The sequence below is a fragment of the Apium graveolens genome, chromosome 1 (genome assembly GCF_009905375.1).
Source record: "Apium graveolens cultivar Ventura chromosome 1, ASM990537v1, whole genome shotgun sequence".
In the NCBI taxonomy this organism is placed as follows: Eukaryota; Viridiplantae; Streptophyta; class Magnoliopsida; order Apiales; family Apiaceae; genus Apium; species Apium graveolens.
In genome coordinates, this window is record NC_133647.1 from 195,977,120 (window position 1) to 196,000,116 (window position 22,997).

Here is a 22,997-nt window from a genome sequence, read left to right on the forward strand (position 1 = left end):
GGCGACTGAGAAGGTCGGTTCTGAGCAAAGCAATACCGCTGGGTTTGGAGCTTTTGAGAAGAGAGAGAAAGTAAGAAAAAGAGGGAAGGTAAAAGTAAAAGAAAAAATGACTGCTTATGACTGATATTTATAGTAAAAAATATGACAGCTGTCAAATCAATCATATCAATTGTGAATCCCTAATAAGGGGAACGGCTTTTAAAACCGTTTGAACTTCTGGGACGCGCCCTATAGGAGGCGCGCCTTATTTAATTATTATGAAATCCTTAAAACTTTAAGGGAAAAATTGGGAGGCACTCCCTATTCAGGGCGCGCCCTGTAAAAAAGTATTGGAAGATATGTTTATACGGATTTTAATAAAGATGAAAAAAAATTTCAATCCCATTTTCAATGACATATGGAATTTGGGGGGTAGTTGTTATGCCCAAAAATTGGTATAAACAATATTTAGATTAAGATTAATATAATGGGCAGAATTAAAGGAGGAGCGCCTGAAATATAGGAAAAAGATGAGATTGACTTTCCATAAATAGAAGGCGCGCCCTAAGAACGCGCCCCATTGATTGAATAGCTGATTGACAGTTGTGGTTATCATGCTTTAAAGGCGCGCCCTTCAACAGGTGAAGAAGGCGCGTCCAATTATCGAGAAGGAGGAGATAATTCTCTTAAATGAAACCTGTAGTGTAAGTGAGCCTTAGGGCGCGCCTAGAGCAAGGAAGACTCTTTGGACGGGTTGTTTGGACATGATTGTTTTGGCAGACTTGCTTGATTTAGACAGAATTGGAACAAACCCTAAAGATGAATAGTTTAGGGCGCGCCCTATGATGTAGAATGATATAAGAAGAGACCAAAGGCGGGTAACACCGGGCGGCGCCAACATACAGAGATGTTAGGGCGCGCCTTGAACCTCTACTTGAACATATAAATATAGCTTTTATGTGCTGCTTGGATGGATTCTCTGGAAGACTCAAGGAAGATGGAGAATGTTATTACTAACTTATTTGATGCAGGTACTCTATTGAAGAACTCCTTCCTATAGCATATTTACAGGAAAGGCGGTGTCCGTGGTCAGAGACCTCCAGGGGTATGCCTGGACTAAAGGCCTCCTCCTGTAGTCAATGGGTGTCCTCATTGGGGATGTGGGGTAAAATCTGGTGTGTGCTTTGGGAGCTCTGTCTCTGTAGTCAACGGGTGTCCTCGTTGGGAGACTTTGGAGTATCCTGCACTTTGCACCCAAAAGCTTGGGATCACTTGTCCTGCAATCTGGTAGGGGCTCCTTATCGGGGGACAAGGATGCGTCCAACATTTGGGGTGAACCACGGCTATACCTGCGTCCACGGACTAGAGGAACAGCTGGTAGCGGAGGGTTATCCTTGGCCAGGGAGATGCCTCATCCGTGAAGTCTCGAAGCCATGGACGAGCCTTGGGCCTTTGTGGTTGGGCCTCATCGGCGGACATTCCTAAAGCTAGTAGAAGACGGTTTCCAGTGGGTTTCCCATTGGGCCTCGGGATAAGAAATCTAAGCCCATTAGGTTTCTTGTTCTCCAAGAACTACGTGGGCTTGATCCCCTATAAATAGGGGTACGTAGGCACATTGTAAAGGGTCAGAAGCGAGAGCGCAAAGGAGCCACCACTAACCCTAAGCAATCTCAGCCCCCAATAATCAACACCACCAAAATACTGTTCATCTTTTCCGACGAATACTGTTCATCGGATCCACCGACTACTGTTCACGTTTCCGACAAAGAACCGCCATCACAGATCTTGTTTCCGGCTACTAACCTCAAGTTTTGTTGTTCCCAAATTCCTCCATCAACAGTTGCATCTGCTAGAAAAAGCTCTTGTGCTGAAATGTTGATTCTACCAATATGGATTGGTATTATCTTCATTTAGGCTGAAGTTATGCATTATAATAAGAAGGGAAGACACTACTATGTATGAATATTTTGTCAAGTTAGGATACATTAACAAGTTGATCAATGATGTTTTATTAACGCGATGAAGAATGAAATTGCATCATTGTAGTAAAGAAAGTTAATTAAATTGCATCAAAGGAGTACACATAATTGATAAAGGACCAATTAAAGCATTCGATTCATATTTCGATACTGACCATGAATTCCAAGCCCATCTTAAGCCTTTCATGGCTTTTAATTCAATGAAATCCACGTGGGTTTGTGTTGAACTGGATTAAAAATGAGTAATTTTGGAGAATTTTAAATGGAATTTTAGGGTTTTGTGGTGATTTGGGGATTAGGGTTTAAGGGTCTTTTTGTATAACTGGATCTGGGTTCGGGTTTATTTCGGGTATATTAATTGCAAGTAAAGAGAAAGTAGAGGGAGATTGGATCAGTAGAACAGAGTAAAGAAGAAAGTGAGAGTGAGAAATATTTGCTAATAGTACTGAAACTTGCTCATCACGATTGCCACGTGTTTGAATATAGTACGAAGTACTTTAGTTTAGTCAAAATCCAATCCCATTCGATTTGATACGATCCGGAAATAAACGGGAAAATTAAATTCGGAAAAAAGTGTAGCCCAGCTGCGGGTCATATACAAACATCACGTTTTCAAGAAAATTCGGCCTGGCCTGAAATATGTGAATTCCGAAAAAGAAGAAATCAATTTTGAGCCCCAAAAAAATAATCAATTTTGTTATCAATATACCATATGCAGAGAAATCTTTTCTGTTAAAAGTTGGTTTTACTCATATGGGTTGGTGTTGTTTTCAACGAGGCTGCAGCTAGACATTGTGATGAGAAAAGAAGATCGTGATATACTTGAATCTTTTTCCAGGCGAGTAATCGTTAACAACCAATGATGTTTGTTTTTGTTAATAGTTTTCAGTTGATCTTTTTTTCATTATGGGATCCATTCTTATAGGAGTTATATTTTCACGGTGCATATGAAGATTTCATGTACATGTGAGTAGATTCGAAATGAAGAAGAAGAGAGGAAGGATAAATAGAAGTTATTAACTTGAAAACCAATTATAAAAAATTTCATTGCAAACAATAGAAATATACTAAAAAATTTCTAAACTTTATTGCAAATTCAAATCACAGTATTTAATTTACATTTAAGTACTTTGTAGCAAAAATTACTACTCATTTTGTTGGTTTGATTTATGGTCAAATCTTGGTTATGTTTATAAGAAAAAACGGGTATAATCATCAATAAAGGACACATAATATCTAGAAACCCCTTTTGTGGGTACATGTGAAGGTCCCCCCACACATCAGAATGAATAATATCAAAAGGTGCAACGGTAAAAGAAACACTTTTATATAATGACAAAGCAACAAATTTAGCCAGTTTACAACCACTACAATCAGAAATATCATGAGTTTTTAAATGTCCTAAAACTCATGTAGAAACCATATACTGTAAACGAGGGGCAGACACATGGACCAAACGAGAATGTCAAAGATAAAAATTTGACGAAGAATTACTCAAACGAAAAGATGATAAATCAACAGTAGAAGCTCCAACATCCGAGACTTTCAGTTCATCCAAAACATAGACTCCCCCTTGCCTACGACCTATCCCAATCACTTTATGAGATCTTGGGTCCTGAACACAACAAGTGAAAGAAGAGAATGAGAGTAAGTATTCAGATACATGCACATAACTGACTCATGGAAACCAAATTCATCTTAAGATTAGGAACATAATATACATCAAATAGAGACACGTTAGGTGTGACAACAGAATCAACACCTTCCAATAACATGGGAGAACCATCAGCAGTCATAATAGACAAAGATGCGGTATAATATAAAGATATAAAAGATGATAACGTTGGAGACATGTGATGAGAAACACCTGAATCCAAAATCCATATGGAAGAAGATATATCTGATGAAGTGGAGGATGACAAACATAGTGAAAGAGATACAAACATAGCATGTGGTTGAGAAACAATAAACTGTTGAAACTGCTCAAGCATATAAGGATCGAAAGATGGAGCAGCAACTGAATTAATAGCGGATGGAGGTCGAGGTGTCCAAGTAGCGGATGGCGAACGAGGTGTCCAAGGAAGTTGTTGGTGCTGAGATGAACGAGATGTCCGAGATCATTGTTGCTGAAGTAACTATTGAGGTGTACGTTGTTGCATAGCCAATAGTTAAGGATACGAAGACCTCCAATAACCCCTATCTCTATAATAAGAACATTCATCTTGAAGAGGCTGAATAGACCTATTTTGAATACTACCGGATGATCGTGGAAAAACGGCAAAAATAGAAGGAGTAGCAAATGGCAAGTTTTCCTTAGCACCGTTAGATTTAATACGAATCTCCTCTGCTAAAAGTTTATTAACAACATAATCAACTGATGGAATTGGAGTACGATGCAAAATTGACCCTCGCAAAGGTCCAAAATCAGAACGAAGAGACATTAAAAATTGTACCAAACATTGTTTTCTCGTCTTTTGACATAAGCAGCTACTGCAGTCAATTCTGTTGGTTCAGTCAATGCAAGTTGATCCCATAAAAAAACATGGCAGAATAAAATTCTTGAATATATATATTTTGTTGTTGAAATTCATGAATATCCATCTCTAATTGATACTGTTTAGCAAAATTGGATTGTGTATACAACCTGGATAGATGATCTCATACATCTTTAGTCGTTTCATACTTTGATAACTAGGCACCAATAAAATTTGTAAAAGAATTATTAATCCATGTAATAATTTTCGAATTCTCAGCCTCCCAAACCTTAATTACTTTTGCAGAATTATTAGTCTTAACATCTACTGGTTTAGTCTTAGTATCCTTATCACGAACATAACTCCACAAATTTTTACCACGTAATTTTTTTTCATAACATAACTCCAATATGAATAATTTGTACCATCCATATGAACATTAATCGACTGAAGAGAATCATCTTTACCAAAAGTCATGACAATAAAACAAACAAACTCAACTAAAATAGAGCAATCAACGGACTTATTTTTCCATGACCTAACTCTGATACCATGATAAAAGTAGAGAAACAAAATAAACCACTAGGGTTTTATTATAATACTTAATAATCAGGATACATGTCTCCATGTTTATATAATAAACTGTTACAAGCTAAATTACGAAAATACCCTTAATATAATATATCATTAATAATATATAATAAATATATATTCTAACAAATTTATCTACACACGATGTCTAGCACTGCTTTAAACGAAACACCACCCCCACCAGATTATCATTGATTTGATTGTTGTTATTGTGAGAAGATTTTATATTTCTGTTACTGCGTTAATTACGATTCATGCGACTGGTTTGGTTCATAGCCATTTATCATTTGGTCAGGTATACAGGAAACAAAATTGTAATGACTATCAAATTGGTTTTGGTGCAACTGTATATGAATCTGGAGTTAAAAAAGTCACCACAACATTTAATCGGCCATCAAAGATTTGTGAGTGGGCATCTGCCCCGGAGGTTTTCTACAATATGAACGATCAGGATTTTCACACCAGTGTAACAGATATTTGGCAAGTGGGTATTACCACACTTGAGTTGGCACTGGGAGATCTTCAGGTCCGAAATCACGACGAGTTAAATATGTTGATCGTATCTGCCAAATCAGGAAAGGGGCAAAGTATCTATGGGAACTCATATTTCAGATCATTCTTGCAGGTTTGTCTTGATGCAAAATCCAGTAATGAGGCCTACTTCTTGGGCACCGGTTGATCATAATTTCTTTAGAGTTAATCACAATCATCTCAAATATATCTTTTACAACGCATAAAATAGTAAGCTTGTTCAATTTTGAGACAGTTATGATCTCAAATAAATTTTAACAATTTTGACTTATAAAATTACAACGGTAATATAGGCAAATTATTTTAAATATTGAGTGCACACGAATTTGAATACAGAGAAGGGTGAATATATATTTGATTCTTTTTGTGTAATTTTTTTTCTGTTATATTTTAATCTGAACTGGATAATATTATAAAAACTTGATATTTGCGTGAGTGTGTTTTTAAGAATGTGAAATTAAACATGAAATATACAAACAACTACTCAAAACTTAATAGTTGCAATGAGTTTGAATGTTGTTATAGCCGGGTTTGTAAATTACAAATTCAGCTGCCATTTTCTCTGAGATTTTTATTTTTGCACTTCTAAACTTTTGAAAACTAAGATACAAATTATGCAAAATAAATACAATTGTAAACAAAGTTCAATACACTTATAAAATCGCATACAAGAATACATTTTACATTTTTCGTATGCCTTGTAGGAAGTACAATAAGATAGTTCAAATTGTCTTACTAAAAGTAGAATGCCGATACCTTATAACTTGACTTCCTTTTGTCCGTAAGATATACCATATCCTCGTATCCGCTTTTCCTTAATTCACTGACCAAGTTAAGTTGTAGACTTTCCCTCTCAATTTAGGATCCATTGGAAATTTTGTCGGGTTGCATTCTTTCATCCCCGCCTTTTCAAGAATCCTCCTTGCGTATGCAGACTACCGAATTTCAATAACGCCCTTGCTCTAGTCAACCTCAATACCGAGATAGTAGGAGAGCAGACCCAAGTCACTCATTTCAAAATGCTCATCCATTTACCTCTTGAACTTACTTATAATTGATGCATCCATTCCGGCTATCAGTAAATCGTCCACATAAACTGCGACAATCAACGTTTCCCTTCCTTCCTTAATGGTGTATACAACGTGCTCATAAGGGCATCGAGTTAATCACATGCTCTCAAGACATTTGCTCATCTTTGCATACCATGCCCGAGGGGCTTGGCGAAGGCCATACAACGCCTTAGACAGTTTATAAACCAAGTCCTCTTGGCCTTTTTTAACGAAACCTTCAGGCTGAGATACGTATACCTCTTCTTTCAAATCGCCATTCAAAAAAGCCGACTTTACATCCAAATGGTGAACCTGCCATCCGTTTTTTGCAGCGAGAGCTAGCAGCAGGCGTATTGTTTCCAAGCGTGTTACAGGTGCGAAGATCTCCTCAAAGTCCACTCCATACTCCTGAACGTAACCCTTTGCCACGATCCTTGCTTTATGTTTCATAGCAGTCCCACGCGTATCCTTTTTTAACTTGTAGACCCATTTCAAATCTATCATCTTACAGCCTGCTGGTAATTCTGTTAACGTCCATGTTTCATTTTTCTCAACTGCAGCTATTTCTTTTTCCATGACGAGTTTTCATTCATTCGTTTTCAATGCCTGACTCTAATTTATGGGTTCATCAATACCCATGAACATCAATTCATCCTCTGCCAATTCAATTTATTCGGTGGCATTATATACATCAACAATGGATTTGTATCTTCGAGGTTCGCTGCTTTGATCTGAACTTTTCTCCAAAACATAAGTTCCTGGCAGCTGGGTTTCAGAATTTGTAGTACGGTGTTCAACAGTACTTCCACTTCGCACTGTTCCTGAAGAAACTGGAGTACTAAGACTCATGTTAGAACCACCATTCTCGCCTCCATTCAACATCGATTCACTAGAGCTGTTGTTGCTCAATTCTCCTGAAAAATTGCCACTAACAGTGAAGTAACTTCCTTGATGAGTAACATTTTCTTCTCGATGTTGACTCAACAACCACTTTCTTTTCTCTTCAAAGATAACATCTCGACTAACATGAATTCTTTTTGACTCGGGATCCAATAATCGATAAGCCTTCGTCCCTGGCTCCTTACCGAGATTTACTACAACTTTACTCCGGTCATCTAATTTTGTTGTGAGAACACCAGGCACCTTCATATGAGCTATATATCCGAACACTCGAACATGTTCAAGTCTCGGTTTAACCCCAGTCCAGACCTCATATGGCGTCTTGTCTGATAAGGCTCTCGTAGGAAGTCGATTCAGTAGATAAATGACGTGGCGTACCGCCCCACCCCACAAATTTGACGGCATTTGCATTTATTTCAGTAAGCTTCTGGCCATTGCAACAACTGTACAGTTACGTCTTTCTACCACACCGTTTTGTTGCGGTGAATACAGGGCAGTATAATGTCTTTGAATGCCCTCAAATTCACAGTACTCTTTAAAATGACTCGAACAAAACTCCTCTCCTCTGTCCGTCCTGAATATTTTTACCTTCTTTTCTGGTCCTTTCTCAATTTGTGCCCGGAACTTTTTAAAAGCATCAAAAGCTTCGTATTTATGTTTCAACATAAACACCCACATTATTCTGTTGTATTCATCAACCAAAAGAAAAAGAATTTATTACTTCTTGGTGTCTCTGGCATTATGGGTCCATACAAGTTTCCGTGAACTAACTCCAATGCTTCCTTTGCTCTGAAATTCGTTTGGGACGAGAAAGGTTTCCTTGTCTGTTTGGCCATTAAGCATCCCGAACAAACCTCCTTTGGCGGTACAATATCTGGTAAAGCTTCTGCCATCTTGTTCTTGGACATCATGTGCATTGCTGCGAAATTGACGTGCCCCAACCTCGAGTGCCAAAGCCACGCCGCTTCTTCGGTTTTTTACAGTAAGCAATGCGATTCACTATTTTCAATAATCAATTTATAGAGTCTGTTCCCTGATCTTCTCACTTTCATAAGTAATCGACCCTTAACATCATACACCTACAGAAGGCTGCCATTCAATACTACCTTGTTACCATCTTCAGCTAATTGCCCGAGACTTATGATGTTGTTGCATAAATTCGGAATATAATACACTTCGTGAAGAATTTTCTCCTCTCTATTCTTGCACTTAAATGATATCGATCCCTTTCCTTGAATACTCACGGTTGAACCATCACCAAAATGAACCTGTCCTGTAACGTCACCATTCAGCTCCTTGAATTTTGATAATTGGCCAGTCATATGATTACTGGCTCCATTATCCAGATAACATATGTTCGAATCAGCCTTATCAGTGTTTGAGCTCAATTTTACCGTCGTCTTCTCTTCGTTCAATAGTACCACTCCATCCTTAGGGACATCACAAGTTGCCATTAATAGAGCTAGTTCCTCATCCTGTGTTTGTGACATGTTTACCTCCATGCGTTCCTTTTCCTTCTTTGATTTACGACATTCCGCTGCGAAATGCCCGTAGATCCCACAAGTAAAGCATCTAACTTTGCTCTTGTCTCGAATAACACGGCTCCCATCTTTGCTACGAGAGTCACTCGTATTACCTCGGTTTTTCTGACTTGACCTCTTCAGCCATTTCTCTCTGGTAAAAAACAGCCGTCCTTCGTTGTTTTCCCTCCTGACCCACTCATCCTCGTTAAATAACAATTGTCCTCCAGTGGGCTCATTTGCCCCTTCAATCGTTCTTCATGTGCTCTGAGTGAGCCAATAGCCTCCTCCACGAACATGCTTTCCAAGTCTCCGAATTGCTCTATCGTTGAAGTGATTTGAAGAAATTTAGGTGAAACATCCCTGAGTAGTTTCTTCGACTATCTTTCCCAGGGTTCTGATATTGGCGACCAGTCCATTTAATTTCAAGCAAAAATCATCCAGAGATTCAGTGTCTTTCATTTTCAGCGACTCGAATTCACTTTTTAAAGTCTGGACCTTGGCTTTCTTGACTCGTTCAGCTCCGAGGCTCATAGTTTTCACGGCTTCCCACGCTTCTTTGGTCGTGGTCTTGTCTGCTACTGACAAAAAAACATCTTCTGAAATTCCTTGATAAATGGCTGCCAACGCGACTTTGTCTATTCGCTCTTCAACTGGCGTCTTCGGATCCTTGGGCTCTACTGCGATCCACACACCGTGATCTTGCATAAAGACCCTCAACTTTATTGCCCAAGTTGTGTAGGTGTTGCGTGTCAACATGGGATAACTCATACCAACTCCTCCCTCTTTAGCTTTGTTTATATCCATCTCTTTTGTCCGAGGCATATACTTGGGCATCCGCCCTGAACCAAAAGCTCTGATACCAAAATATAGACACACACCAGTATGTATTATAGCTGATAACTATGAAACGGAGAAAAACAAAGTGTACGTGAAGTTGATCTTATTGAATCTCAACTGATTACAATGCATATAAAAGAACAACACTAGAAGAAACCAACTAGCTACAAACTAGGAAAATAATAAAACGGGTTTCCTGAACAGACTCTACTACTCAGACTTATTCCACTACTCCTAAAATATCTCTAAACACGTGGCATACCAATTCTTCAGCTTACATCAAGACGCTAGCTTCAGACAATACCATAGACCAAGTTTAGATTAAACTAACACTTCCAACCCTAATCAGCATGGCACAAGTTTTTCCAAACTTCACTGTTACTACTTGGACTTAAACGCCTCCATTCGCAACTCACGCATGCAAGCCTCGCTAAATCGCAGCCTGGTAAATAACCCATAATCTGTAGTTTCAATTCCGTTGGGAGTTTTTCTATGTAGCACGCAGCTTTCATCTTTTCGAACTTCCTCTTCATACTTTTTTGGGAGTCGAACTCTTAACCTCATGAGACTTACGTTTTTAGCTAAGTGAGTTTAAGACTTAACTAGCAAACCTAACTATGTCCGGTATTTATAATGTTACATAAACCTAATAGGACATTGCTAGGTGTTGGGATAATCTTCTTTATAAAGACTTCTAATTTGTACTTTACAATGCCAAGTCTCAGTAATATATTTTACGATTTAAATTTTAAAAAATTATCAAAAATATTAATTATTCTAATTTTTTTGCGATTTTACTATCTTCTGATTTTTTTTTGCAAAAATACGGAATCAACCAAAACAAACAGATTTGCAACTAGTTTAATGGAGTTGCAGCTGCAGAAACTCGTCAAAGGTTGTATGCAGTTGATTTCAGTTGTCATAAACCGTATTTTGAAAAAAAAAATGAAAAATAGTATTTTTGCAAATTAATAAGTATTTTTACAATTTTTTTAAAAAAATAACAGTATTTTTGCAAAAATATTTTTAGACTTGGATATTTTTCAAAAAATCCCTTTAATTTTTGTGAAACGTGTTTTTCAATTTTTATTAAGTTTGTAGTTGGTTCACAAAAAAATCTGTAACTCTGCAGTTTGGTACAATAAATCTGGACTATCGAGAATATCAAGCAAGCCTCTTTATCCGGTCCATTGAGAGGCCTGGGGAAATATTTGAAATGGGCCGAACACTTGCCATTTACGTTATAAGTTGGACTCAACCTTCTATTTGGTTTGCTATTTTCTAAATGGGCCTGTCACGTTTCCGATAATATTTTTGGAACAATTATCACCAACAAAACATGGAAAAGAAAGCTCATTTTTGATGACTATTTTTTTTTTTAAAAAGCGTGGTCAGTCGACCACGCTTTTTATATTTCTATAATTAAAATACTAATTGTGAAAATTTAAATTTACTAAACTATTGACGATAAATATAAGGGGTTTTAAAAAAACATTGTTTCTTAAAAATATTTTTAAAAATACTCTATATATATAAATAATTTACAGAAATACAATTTTTTGCTTTTATTTTTAAATATACAATGTGAGCACTTACTACTTCAAATGTAACTCTATTTAAAAAGTTATTTTTACTATCTACAACCTTATAACGTAAAATGCAACCGTACAATTCATATATAAAATTGATTCTTCCCATTTTCTATCCCTCTACCACATAAAGAATACAATTTAAACAAAATTATCTAAAATCGAATCTATAAGTAACCAAATCAATCGTAACTCATAAAATGGCTAGAACAAAATTGTAACTTAAAATTGATCGTATAGATAGAGAGTTAAGTTTTATGAAGTTTTGTTTTCGTGATTACTTGAGTATACATAAGTTTTGTAATTAAAATATTACATAAAATATGAAAGTATTTTATTTTGTCAATCATCTTATATAAATATTATTATTTTAATAAAAAATTATAAATTACATATAATATAAGGCTTTTTTGAAAAATACCAAGACTAAATTTTTTTTTGCAAAAATACTGTCACTTTTTTAAAAAATGTGCAAAAATACTTTTTAATTTGCAAAAATACTATTTTTTATTTTTTTTTTGCAAAAATACGGTTTTTTGACAACCGGAATCAAGTGCATGCAATCCTTTGATGAGTTTCTGCAACTACATGCAACCTCAAATCAACCAAAAAAAACTTTATTCAACTAGTTGCATATCTGGTTGATTCTGGTTGATTTTGGCTGATTCCGTATTTTTGCAAAAAAAATCAGAAGATAGTAAAATTGCAAAAAAACTTAGAAAAGTTATTATTTTTGGTAAATTCTCTGTAATATGAGTAAAAATTTATAAAACATATTCTTTCACAAGACATGTTTAGTTTGCAGAATCAGATATATTTGTTAAGCTCCTAAAATTTGAGTGAAGTTAAGAGTTTAGCACATTAAAATTAAGAAAAATGAATAATTTCTTTAAATAACTTTTGTTAATTCCAATATATTAAAATAGTGTATTAATTATCATAAATAATTTTCATTAATAAATAAAATATTTCGATCCTAAAATATTTATTTCTCGAGTTTAACCATAATGCACTAAATTGTAATAGACATTAATTATTGCTTTGTCGAGCAAAAGATAAATAGAGCATGTCAATTATGAATGATCTGTATCATAATTAAATAAAACCTACACAAACAAATGGGGATCGACATGCATGTGCTCCTGAGTCCTGACCACCCTTACACTATATACAATTCCAAACTCCATTAAATTCTGTTCATTCAAGAACCTTATAGCTCCATTAAGCTGTCACATTTATAAAATAATACTACTTGTATATCTGTATACACATATAATTTTGTGTATATAAATGAATACACATATAATGTATTCACATGGCTTTGCTCCCTCTTTCACTAACTTCCCCATGACTTAATCAATGATTAATTAATATACATATAAATTAAGTACTCCCTCTGTCCCATTGAATTCTATACGTTACTTTTCGGCACGCTTTTCAATGCTCCTTTAAAACATAATTCCACAATATTTTTTTTAAAAAAAAAATTCTGAAAAAAAGTTTCATGTTTAAACTTTTATTAAAAAAAATTTTTTTGAAAAAAACATTACGGAACTATATTTTATAGAGACCTCGAAATACGTGCAAATAGTAAACGTATAGAAATCAACGGGACAGAGGTAGTACTAATTAAATTAATTGTTTTTTTATCGTAGTGAACCACATCCGCTATATTTCGGGTACACACTGGCTAAACCCCATGAGCTTAATAGCCTGTAAAACACATTGCAAATCACGTGAACCAAGGTAAACCGGATTTAAGCGACAAACTCTGTAGGCGTAATCATAAATCTTCCTCCTGTGAGATTCGAACCCCCCTTTCTTTTTTAATATATGACGTTTGATTTTCTCACACACTTGTATTTGGGAGATTTGATCATAAAATATTTTTTTGAAAAAATTCTTTTATAAATAAAAGTTTTGATCTCATTTTTTATTCAAATTAAAAAAAGATTCTTAAAAATAATAATTATAGCTATGTCGTCAATCCTCCTATACTCCTATGTGTATCAAAAAATCAAACATAATATATTAAAAAACAGAGGGAGTACAAGATAGTAAGAATCTTGAGACCCAAAAGCAAAATAAACATTTTAATTGAAAATTGAAAAACTCACAGAACAACAACTATGACAGAAAGGACATGATGAAACAAAGAAAAAAAGGGGGATTATTTAGCCATTAAAAATGAACAAGGCAGACAATTAAAAAGTTTATTGCTTCTTGTCCACTAAAAATGTCCCAAACTTTAATAATATAATCTATATACTGTCAAATTAAAAATAACAGACACATTCAAACAACAATCCTGCTTTATAGATCCATGTTTGCTACTTGCCCTTCAACAATAATTATCAACTTGTTTAAACCATTTGAGTCACTTTTGGCATGCTGGGGTTTTATTTATCAGCACCTGCTCTTGCACTTCTCCATTGCCCTTGGTGCTGTAATTTAATTAATTTCATGCAAATAAAAACCATAAATTAGCCCCATATATATAGTACACGTATTGAAACATACACATATATCTCATCAAAAAATTTCAAAAATAATTTTAAATTACATAATTCGTAAAACTCGTATTTATGTATGAGAAATTCATCCGTCTTATGAAATAATAATTAATAATATGCTAAAGAATCAATATTCGGTAACAGTTTTTATATATGTACGAGAAATTCATCTGATTTATGAAAAAATAATCAATATTAATATGTTAAAGAATCAACATTTGGTAACGGTTTTCATATATGTATGCACACATGTCCATCTTATTTATGAGATTTACGAGAGAATGATTAATAATAAAGTGGCAACTTAGGTTTTTAAAACGCTTTTAAAAATTCTAGCATTCTCGTAATAAAAGGTAGATTATAAAATTTACCAAGTCCAATAGCTTCCGATCCTTTCATTATACGCAGACGCTTGCATGAATCAACAAACATCCTGCAATAGAATCTCGATAAATTAATATTTTCTTCTCGATCTCAACATAATAATCTCAATTTATTTAATCTCGAAAAAATAACAAAACTCAGTGCGCACTTAAAGGATAGCGGTTGCAGGTTACCTACGATAAAAAATAATAATAACAAAACTCTAGTTCTAAAAGTAATTGATTAATTACAAAAGTTTTACTCTATATGCATAAATAATTAGTAAAAAAAATTCCACATATAATGCCATGAAATTGTCTGACAGAGGCAGTTCACTTGTTTACTTTGTGGTTAAAAAACAAGTCTGACAAACTTTAACTAAATTACAATTAAAATTGTTACTTTGATGTATATTCAAGTCTCGCATGCTTAACTTAAGGAGCAAGGTTATTAGCTACTCCCTTTGTCCCAAAATATTCTTCCCATTTTGACTTTTTATACTGTTAATGATAAACGATTGACTACTTATATATGTTTAATCTACAAGATCAAAGTGATTTTGTTGGATTAATATTTACTAGTACTTTAATATAATAAAATTTTTATATTTAATACTAATACGTAACTAAAGATATTAACAATCAAAATTGTGTATTCACAGACTTGTCCAACACAAACAGAAACGTTATTTTTAGGGATAGAGGTAATAATATTTATTTAAATAACTTAAAAGTTAATTAATTGAATATAAGAAGTACTCACTCCCATGGGACATCGCCGACGAGCATCCAATCGCCATCCTTATCTTCATAGCTAGGCACATACTCAGAACTGTTCAATAGATCCATTAGCTTGCTCTCATTCATGAAATCTATCATTCCTTGGGACCCGTAGTTACCTGAATAATGGAATTAAAAAAAAAAATTGTTACAAGTGGGATTATATTTCTTATAATATTGTTGCACTAACTTTGAGATTTAGCAATTAAACTTGAGTAATTATCCTAAGATCCACTTTCCATTACATAATGACCTTATTTCAATAAATGACAAATTATCAATAATGAAAAATGTTATTTTCAGAGTAGTTTTGTTTATTTTTAGTGTAAAAAGATCAAATTATCCTCGTATTGATTTTTTCAAGAGTTATTTATGTGCATACATGAGGGGCAGTTTTGTCTTTTCGTCATTTTTTGCTCTGAAAATTAAAAATAGTTTTGAAAATAACATTTTCAATCATTAATATATATTGACGAGGTCCTAAGCCATTGACGAAAACTTTCAGACACCAAGTTATGAAAATTTATATATTAATTAGACGAGTTTCTAAATTAGTGACGAAAACTGTCACATTATTCTATATTTTAGGAGTTGTTTTTGTAAAAAAATATGACGAATTATGAAAATTTGTGTATTAACTAAAAAAATATTACCTAACAACCTAGATGTTATTTGTATACAATAACATAAGGTAATGAAATGAAACATTTGTTTCCCGACAAAATAAATGAGACAGAGGGAGTATTAGTTAAGAATCGAAGACTCACTCATGGTAAAGGAACTGAACATTTTGGCCAAGGCATCAGAGAGTTCTTGGTAGCTCTTGTAAACCTTCAAGTCTACTTTACGAAGATAAGGCGCTCCATCCATGGAGACCTTGACAAATGCAGCTGCTGTGCTGATCATGCTATTTCCGATGACTGCAGACTTCTCAGGTTTCTCCTCAGTGGTGCTCTTCTGTACAGCCATTACATTTTTCCTGTAAGATCTCACTGGTGGCCAACCTACAACTTGTGCCCTGTCAAATTTACCATGCTTACATTTAGTACTACAATTTTCATGTTATTCATAACAATACACTACGAGAAAATCGGGTTATTTTCACGGGACGAAATCCGTGGTATATAGCATTTTTTCGACAGAAATCAGTGGAATTAAACTAAACTCGAACGATTTTTCAACAGTGTCATATAACTCCACAAAATTCATAAATATGCTCAACTTAATTGTACTAAGGACGAATCTGCGATCCGTTAAGGCCGTGTTTCTTGTAGTGTATAACATGGATGGTTAGCCTAATTAAAAAGTCTTAATTATTTGACTCGTTGACTTATACGAAGCCTAAGAGATATGAGCATGCAAGTTGATATTATACAACTTGTCTATGTATATATGAAAGGTGAATTGCATGGAGATTCGAGATTCGTAAAACATTGCAAAATATATTTTTTTAAATACGCCGCTACTCCGAGAAATAGTGGTATACATAAAACAGTATTTTTTTTATAAATACCCAAGTTAAAGAAAATATTTGTAAAAATACAGATCAAACTCATATGCAACCACATATGTAATCATTTCAATCTCATATGCAACCATATATGCAACTCGTCCGTTTTTTTGCAAATATTTTCGTAAAAAGTGGTATTTTTGGTAAATTCCCCGAAACTTTTGCGAGGTTACGAAAAAATAGGTGACATACTTGGCAGGTGGCTTAGTGACTTGATCTTTGTTCTTCTCCATAGCTGAATTCTTGGTGTTGTCATGTTTAAGATCTAGCTTGGTTGAATCAATATCTGACTGAAGATTAAGTTTGAGCTCAACAGTCTCAGAAAAGCCTCTCTTTCCAGATGTCTTCATGGTTTCTGCATCACCTCCCCCAGGCAACCCAAGGCACAGCTCAGTCTTGAGGTTCAACATGTTACTTTCTTTTGTATAATCACTTCTCTCTGGCTTCCAAAATCACTTCTTGTATTAATGCTGTTTCGTTTCCTTTGCTTTGGTTACTTCTAATGATGAACGAGAGAGAGAGACAGAGAGAGAGAGAGAGAGAGATATGGCAATAATGGAACAAATGGGGAGGCAAATGTATACAGTTTGTTGGCATATATACCGAGGGCTCATGGCTGCATTCTAAACTATCAAGTTTCAACGGCGGATGTGTGGACACGTGGAGAGAGTTGGTCTCTTGATCTCGGGGAATCAAGTGCATGTTACTGGCTGGAATATTTTATTTCGCCCCTCGAATTTCCTCAGAGTTTGCTACTTGCATAATAATTGCAAAAATGCTACAACGCTGTTTTATCTACATTTTTTATATGTAATGATACAAAAATGGGAATGGCAGAGTTAAAATTTAGAAAATTTTAAAATAAATAATTTATAACTTAAAATAAATAAGTAACCTATAAGTATAAGTTAATAAATATTTATAAGTTACGTAAGTGTTTGGACAATTTTATTAATAAGTCAGATTTTTTTTACGTAACTTAAATGAACTAAAATAAATAATTTTTAAATATAATTATTTTAATTTGTGAATTTAATATTAGATTAACATTTAAAAATAAATATTTTAAACTAAAATAAATAAAAAAACAAAAAATCATAATAAGTTGAGAAAAAGTACGTCATCGCTAACATTCAACTTATCAGCTTATAAGTTGTAAATTCGACTTATAAATTGGGTTAACAAACAGTAATCGATAAGCTATTACACGCTTATAAATAAGTTGCACACAAACAAGCCCAAAGTATGGAAATTTATTTACCAAATATAATATATTTTTGTTGGTTTCGATCGGGTTATTACAATAAAATTCATGTTTTCATATTAACATCATCAACAAGAAAAATTACAAAATCATCAACTTATTTGAAAACACATATACACACTTTTTTTATACATATTATCGTCCATGTTTATATAATTTTTATCAATTTAGATATTAAAAAATATACACCCAAAAGATATATAAATCGAGATTAGCACATCAATTATTATCAATGTTGAGAGTTTAAAGATTTATTTGAATTTTTTTTTAAAATTTTAACGGATTTGCCTTTAGTTGATCAACTAGTCGACGTAGTGTGTCGAACGCCTAATTAATAAGCCAACTAATTATTAATCGATTAAGTCGACTGAATAATCGAGAATTTACAAGTAGACGTCTATAAGCAACTAATGAAACTAGTTTGAGTATCATGACCATAATGATAAACAGAGAATTTACGAATATAAATATTTTTTGAAACTCAACCTAAACAGGATTTTTTCATAAATACCCAAATTACGGAAAATACGGATCCATCATATGATATGCAACCGTTACATTTTCATATACAACCCGTGTCCATATTTTTACAAATATTTTGCTAAAAAGTTATATTTTTGGTAAATTCCAAACATAAATCCGTCTGAGTGGAATTAGCATAAATATTTTTTATAAATCTTGTACAAATATAAGGGAAATAACAGGATAATCGAATGACATGATGAGGGCGAAACCAATGGACTTGTGGTCCAATACTTTATAATCAAAGTGCTCTTAATTACCAATAAAATAGAAACAGTTAAGCTGAGATACATACATTAATTAATCTGCAGAGAATAATTAATAAATAAATAGATGTTGAAAAATGGGCAATCATGTTCTGTCAATTATACTCCTCCTCCATGTGTTATTTTCAGAAAAAACCAACCATTACCGTGAATATAGGCTTAGAGCAAGAGCCGCAAGACCCTCCTATACGTACTCAGTACATGTGTGTATATTTATCTCATACATATTTTATTATAAGCTATTTTTATTAATTAGTAAAACATTATTAGATGTAATAATTAGGGTATATAATCATATAAAGAATTGTTAGGACTTTAGGAGTGCTCACTCCGAGATTGATATTCAAATCTAAACATACGCGGTACATGGAATCGTTAGGTTCACCGATTTTTTCTCAAAAATATTTATTAAATAGTACGAAATAGGTATTTTAGGGTGGCCCTGATTATAGGCCAGTAAAACTTGCGTTTAGGGCCCCGACATATAAAAGAACAAAAAATTTCTAACTTTTTAGTATATATATATATATATATATATATATATATATATATATAAATTTTCATGATATGTGTATATTAGGGTCCATAAACTGATTTCGACTAAGGCCCCTCGAATCTTAGGATCGGCCCTGATTGTGACGAATGATAAATTTTAATTATATGGACGGATAAATAAACACGCGAGATCTCATTTTATTATTAGAAAAGGTTATCAATTATTCATTGACACATCAATATTGATGATATTTTCAAAATATATGAGGTTAACGCATTTTTCTTTACCTAATTTGAAGTAAATAATAGGATAAAAATAGACTTTCAAAACTTAAAATATTCAAGTCCATATAAAATTTTAAGATAGTAGAGAAAGATCATAACAAGATTTTATATTTTTTAACACTCCCCCTCAATCGTACAATACTTTTCGCTATGATTGACAATGACAAATATAATCAATATCAACAACAAATATTTAAATTAAATAAACGGGGTGGGAGGACTCAAACCTGAGTATCTCCATAAACCGAGTTTTAATACAATGTTAAGTAATCCGTCCATCTAAAATCTTAAGGTGGTAGAGAAATGCTCCAACAAGATCTAATACTCTTTAACAATATTCGGTCAGTCAGTTGTATTTAATTTAAATTCAACGGTCTAAATTCGATTGATTAAATACGACCGCTAAATTCGACTAATTATGAAGCATTTTTTAGATTATTATATGATATTTCTAGTTCGACTAAATATATTATTATCTCTTTTTGGCTAATATAATGAATTATTCTCTTAATATTCTTTTGAACATCAAAATAAACAGAAAATAATGGATGTGTGAACACAATAATACATATTTTAATGTAATTGATGACTGAGAGAAAAATTAAACTCAATTTCTCGATCTCTCTCCTAATTAAAGGGTCGGTAGAATGTTGGAGGGAACATGAAACTGCAAGCATGATAGCTATATACAGATTACAGAAAGGGAGAGAGATATTTAAATTAAATTGTTGTACTGGTAGTCTAGTACTATGTATTTATATATAATTATACATAAAGACTCTTCCTCGAAGCTCCTAACTATGAATAGGATCACATGAGTGAATGATTCAAGCGCCTGCAGAGACATGCACTGATTGTTTGGTGCTTATAAAGATGTCATTATGCAGCCAGGCAAAATCTCCCTCCTAATCTCCTATTTTTCTGTGTATAAGATATAATGGTGGAGCCTAATTCATTTTAACCGTTCTATAAGTTCATTCTTAACCGATTTTAAATTTCAACAAAGGAATTACTAGTTAAGTATGATTTAGCATAGTTCCACAAAAAGAGAGAGTACTCCCGTTGTCTCAATCATTTTTTACACTTTTTTTTGGATGTTTTATTCAATTCTTTACATTTCAAAACTTACCAAAAATAGCAAATGGATCCCATCACTTTCTCATTTTTTTCCCTTTTCACACTAATTTTACCCCCACTATCTCCTTTTTATACATTAAAAATCAACGAGCCCCAGTACTTTACTCACTTTTTTTTTTCTTTTTTATTACTTATATATATTTCTTAATTTCCGTGCACAAACCAAATGTAAACAATTGGCTGGGATAGCAGATAAATAATTACACTACCAGCGCCTTTTCGTTATTAAGAACCCTAGAATATTGCATGGTACAGCATCCTCTTCAATCTCCCATCTTTAGCAGGAAGCGGCTTCTTTTTGCATCCTACCTAAATTCTATACAATTTCACATACCAAACTCATCCATCTCCTACTTGTGCATTCCAAATCTTTTGGAATTTGCGGAAACGTTGCAAATCCCACATATCCTATACAATAAGATCGAGAAAGTGACGCTTAAGCTGTACGCAAGAATTACACTTTGTTGGGATTCATTCTATCTTACTTTAGGGATAACGATACATGCATATATGGTATGAATACATGTGGATGTATAGTAACATTTTAAGATATGCGTACAATATGGATAATTTAATAACAAACATATTTTTATCATTTAAATATTTATTAACCGTTTGGATCATGAGATTTTAACCCGGTGAATAAAAATGAGTGATTATAATATATTTTTGTATTGAAATATTATTATTATTTTGGTTAAGTGGGTTGAAATCTATGATTCAAACACTACATTCGATATCATCAATAAAAAAGGAGAAAATATTTCATAATACCATATTTCTAATTAGTGGGTTGAAATCTACTATTCGAACACTGCATTCGATATATCATCTATAAAAATTCGATATTACAAGTGAAAATATTTCATAATACTCCCCAAGTAATGTATAATTGTTTACAAATTTTTTTAATACTTGACACGTATTTTAAGTAGACCTGACAATTCATTAGTACTGTATACTTTCGTGTCGTGTATTTTCGTATTTCGTGTATTTGAATGTCAAACACAAAAACCGACATGTGTTTAGCGTTCGTGTACATTCGTGTTCGTGTACTTTCGTTTCGTGTTGTGTATGTCGTGTTAATTGAATATTAATATATATTAAATTTAATATTAATATAAAGTAAAATATAAGATTTTTAGGTAAAAAAATTATAAAATATATGAAAAATATATATTTAGATCTCAATTCTATACAATATAATGAATTCAAATAATATTTTTAAAAATTAATATGCATACATTTATTATAATTCTACATATATTTATAAAAAATATTAAAATTTAATTATAGTATTTATTTATGTCGTATATTTCGTGTTGTGTCGTGTACTCGAATGTTAAACACAATACCGACACTAAATCTCGACCGTGTACTTTCGTGTTCGTGTACTTTCGTGTCGTGTACTAAAAATTCAAACACTAAATTTTCGTGTCGTTTCGTATCGTGTAAGTTGTGTCATGTATAAAATTGCCGGGTTTAATTTTAAGGTGAATCTAAAGTATACTTACATAATGTATTTTTATTTTTTTTTATATTAAACTTTAAACAATAATTTTTTATTCACGAGAAAAAAATTTAGAAAAATAATTCTGAAACTGTATTTTAAAGAAGTATTAAAATGCTGATCAAGCTCTGTTCCCCATATATACTACCTACGGGGTGGTAGAGGGAGTAGCATTTCTAACTCATCGTGTACTCCCTTCATCCCATTGATTATTATACGTTTACTATTTGCACGCATTTCGAGGTATTTATAAAATATAGTTCCGTAATGTCTTTACTTGTATAATCTAACTAAATTCCAGTATTATGGTTTCTAATGCTAATTCGTCAGCAAATACGCAAAGCATAGGCTTCTTACAAATAAAAAAAATTGCAAACAACCAGGTCTTTTCAAGATTCATAATTAAATCATCACAATTATTTCAATAAATAATTAAGCAAGACTTTTATATATCTCAATTTTTTTAGACACCTCAATTAAAGTTGCGAAGCATAAAAAAATGTCAATTAATGATTTAAATTGATCATGAGGAGACAGGAAGCATGTTACATCAATCAGTTGAGCACATAATTAATACTTAATTAGGGTAGATAGTCATAGATTAATATATGAGCCACAAATGCAATATTTGGAGAATCTCCGCCACAAAAATATGATTCCAAATGCTGGTTAAAATAGAGACATATATATCCAATGGTGGGGGCTGAACAAGCCATTCAGTACTGCTAGCTTAGAATATAGAATGTGTATGTACTTACTCCCTCCGTTCCTAAAAATGTTTCTTATTTGCGTTGGACATATTTGCCAATGCACACTTTTAATTGTTAATATCTTTAATTTCGTATTAGTATTAAATATAAAAACTTTATTGTATTAAAGTATTCATAAATACGAATTTAAC

General features: G+C 33.2%; 2 protein-coding genes across 2 annotated transcripts; both read right to left on the reverse strand.

The window, feature by feature from the left end:
• Positions 1 to 8,582: 8,582 nt before the first annotated feature.
• On the reverse strand, positions 8,583 to 9,830 carry LOC141714841 (uncharacterized). Its single transcript, XM_074518337.1, has 2 exons — positions 9,383 to 9,830; positions 8,583 to 9,268 (listed from the first exon to the last, which is right to left on the reverse strand). The coding sequence occupies exons 1-2, from the start codon at positions 9,828 to 9,830 to the stop codon at positions 8,583 to 8,585; spliced, it is 1,134 nt and encodes a 377-aa protein (XP_074374438.1).
• Positions 9,831 to 13,599: 3,769 nt separating this feature from the next.
• Positions 13,600 to 17,184, reverse strand: LOC141676241 (auxin-responsive protein IAA7-like). Its single transcript, XM_074482100.1, has 5 exons — positions 16,810 to 17,184; positions 15,875 to 16,125; positions 15,091 to 15,226; positions 14,337 to 14,398; positions 13,600 to 13,896 (listed from the first exon to the last, which is right to left on the reverse strand). Exons 1-5 carry the CDS (start codon positions 17,025 to 17,027, stop codon positions 13,859 to 13,861), a joined length of 705 nt encoding a protein of 234 aa, XP_074338201.1. The 5' UTR covers positions 17,028 to 17,184; the 3' UTR covers positions 13,600 to 13,858.
• Positions 17,185 to 22,997: the final 5,813 nt, after the last annotated feature.

Coding starts and splice junctions, on each gene's coding strand:
- LOC141714841 (XM_074518337.1), bottom strand. CDS start 9,830: ATGGATATAAACAAAGCTAAAGAGGGAGGAGTTGGTATGAGTTATCCC. Junction 9,269..9,382: donor CGAAGAAACTACTCAGGGAT/GTTTCACCTAAA, acceptor GAACGATTGAAG/GGGCAAATGAGCCCACTGGA.
- LOC141676241 (XM_074482100.1), bottom strand. CDS start 17,027: ATGTTGAACCTCAAGACTGAGCTGTGCCTTGGGTTGCCTGGGGGAGGT. Junction 16,126..16,809: donor GTCACTAAGCCACCTGCCAA/GTATGTCACCTA, acceptor TAAATTTGACAG/GGCACAAGTTGTAGGTTGGC. Junction 15,227..15,874: donor GTTCAGTTCCTTTACCATGA/GTGAGTCTTCGA, acceptor TCCATTATTCAG/GTAACTACGGGTCCCAAGGA.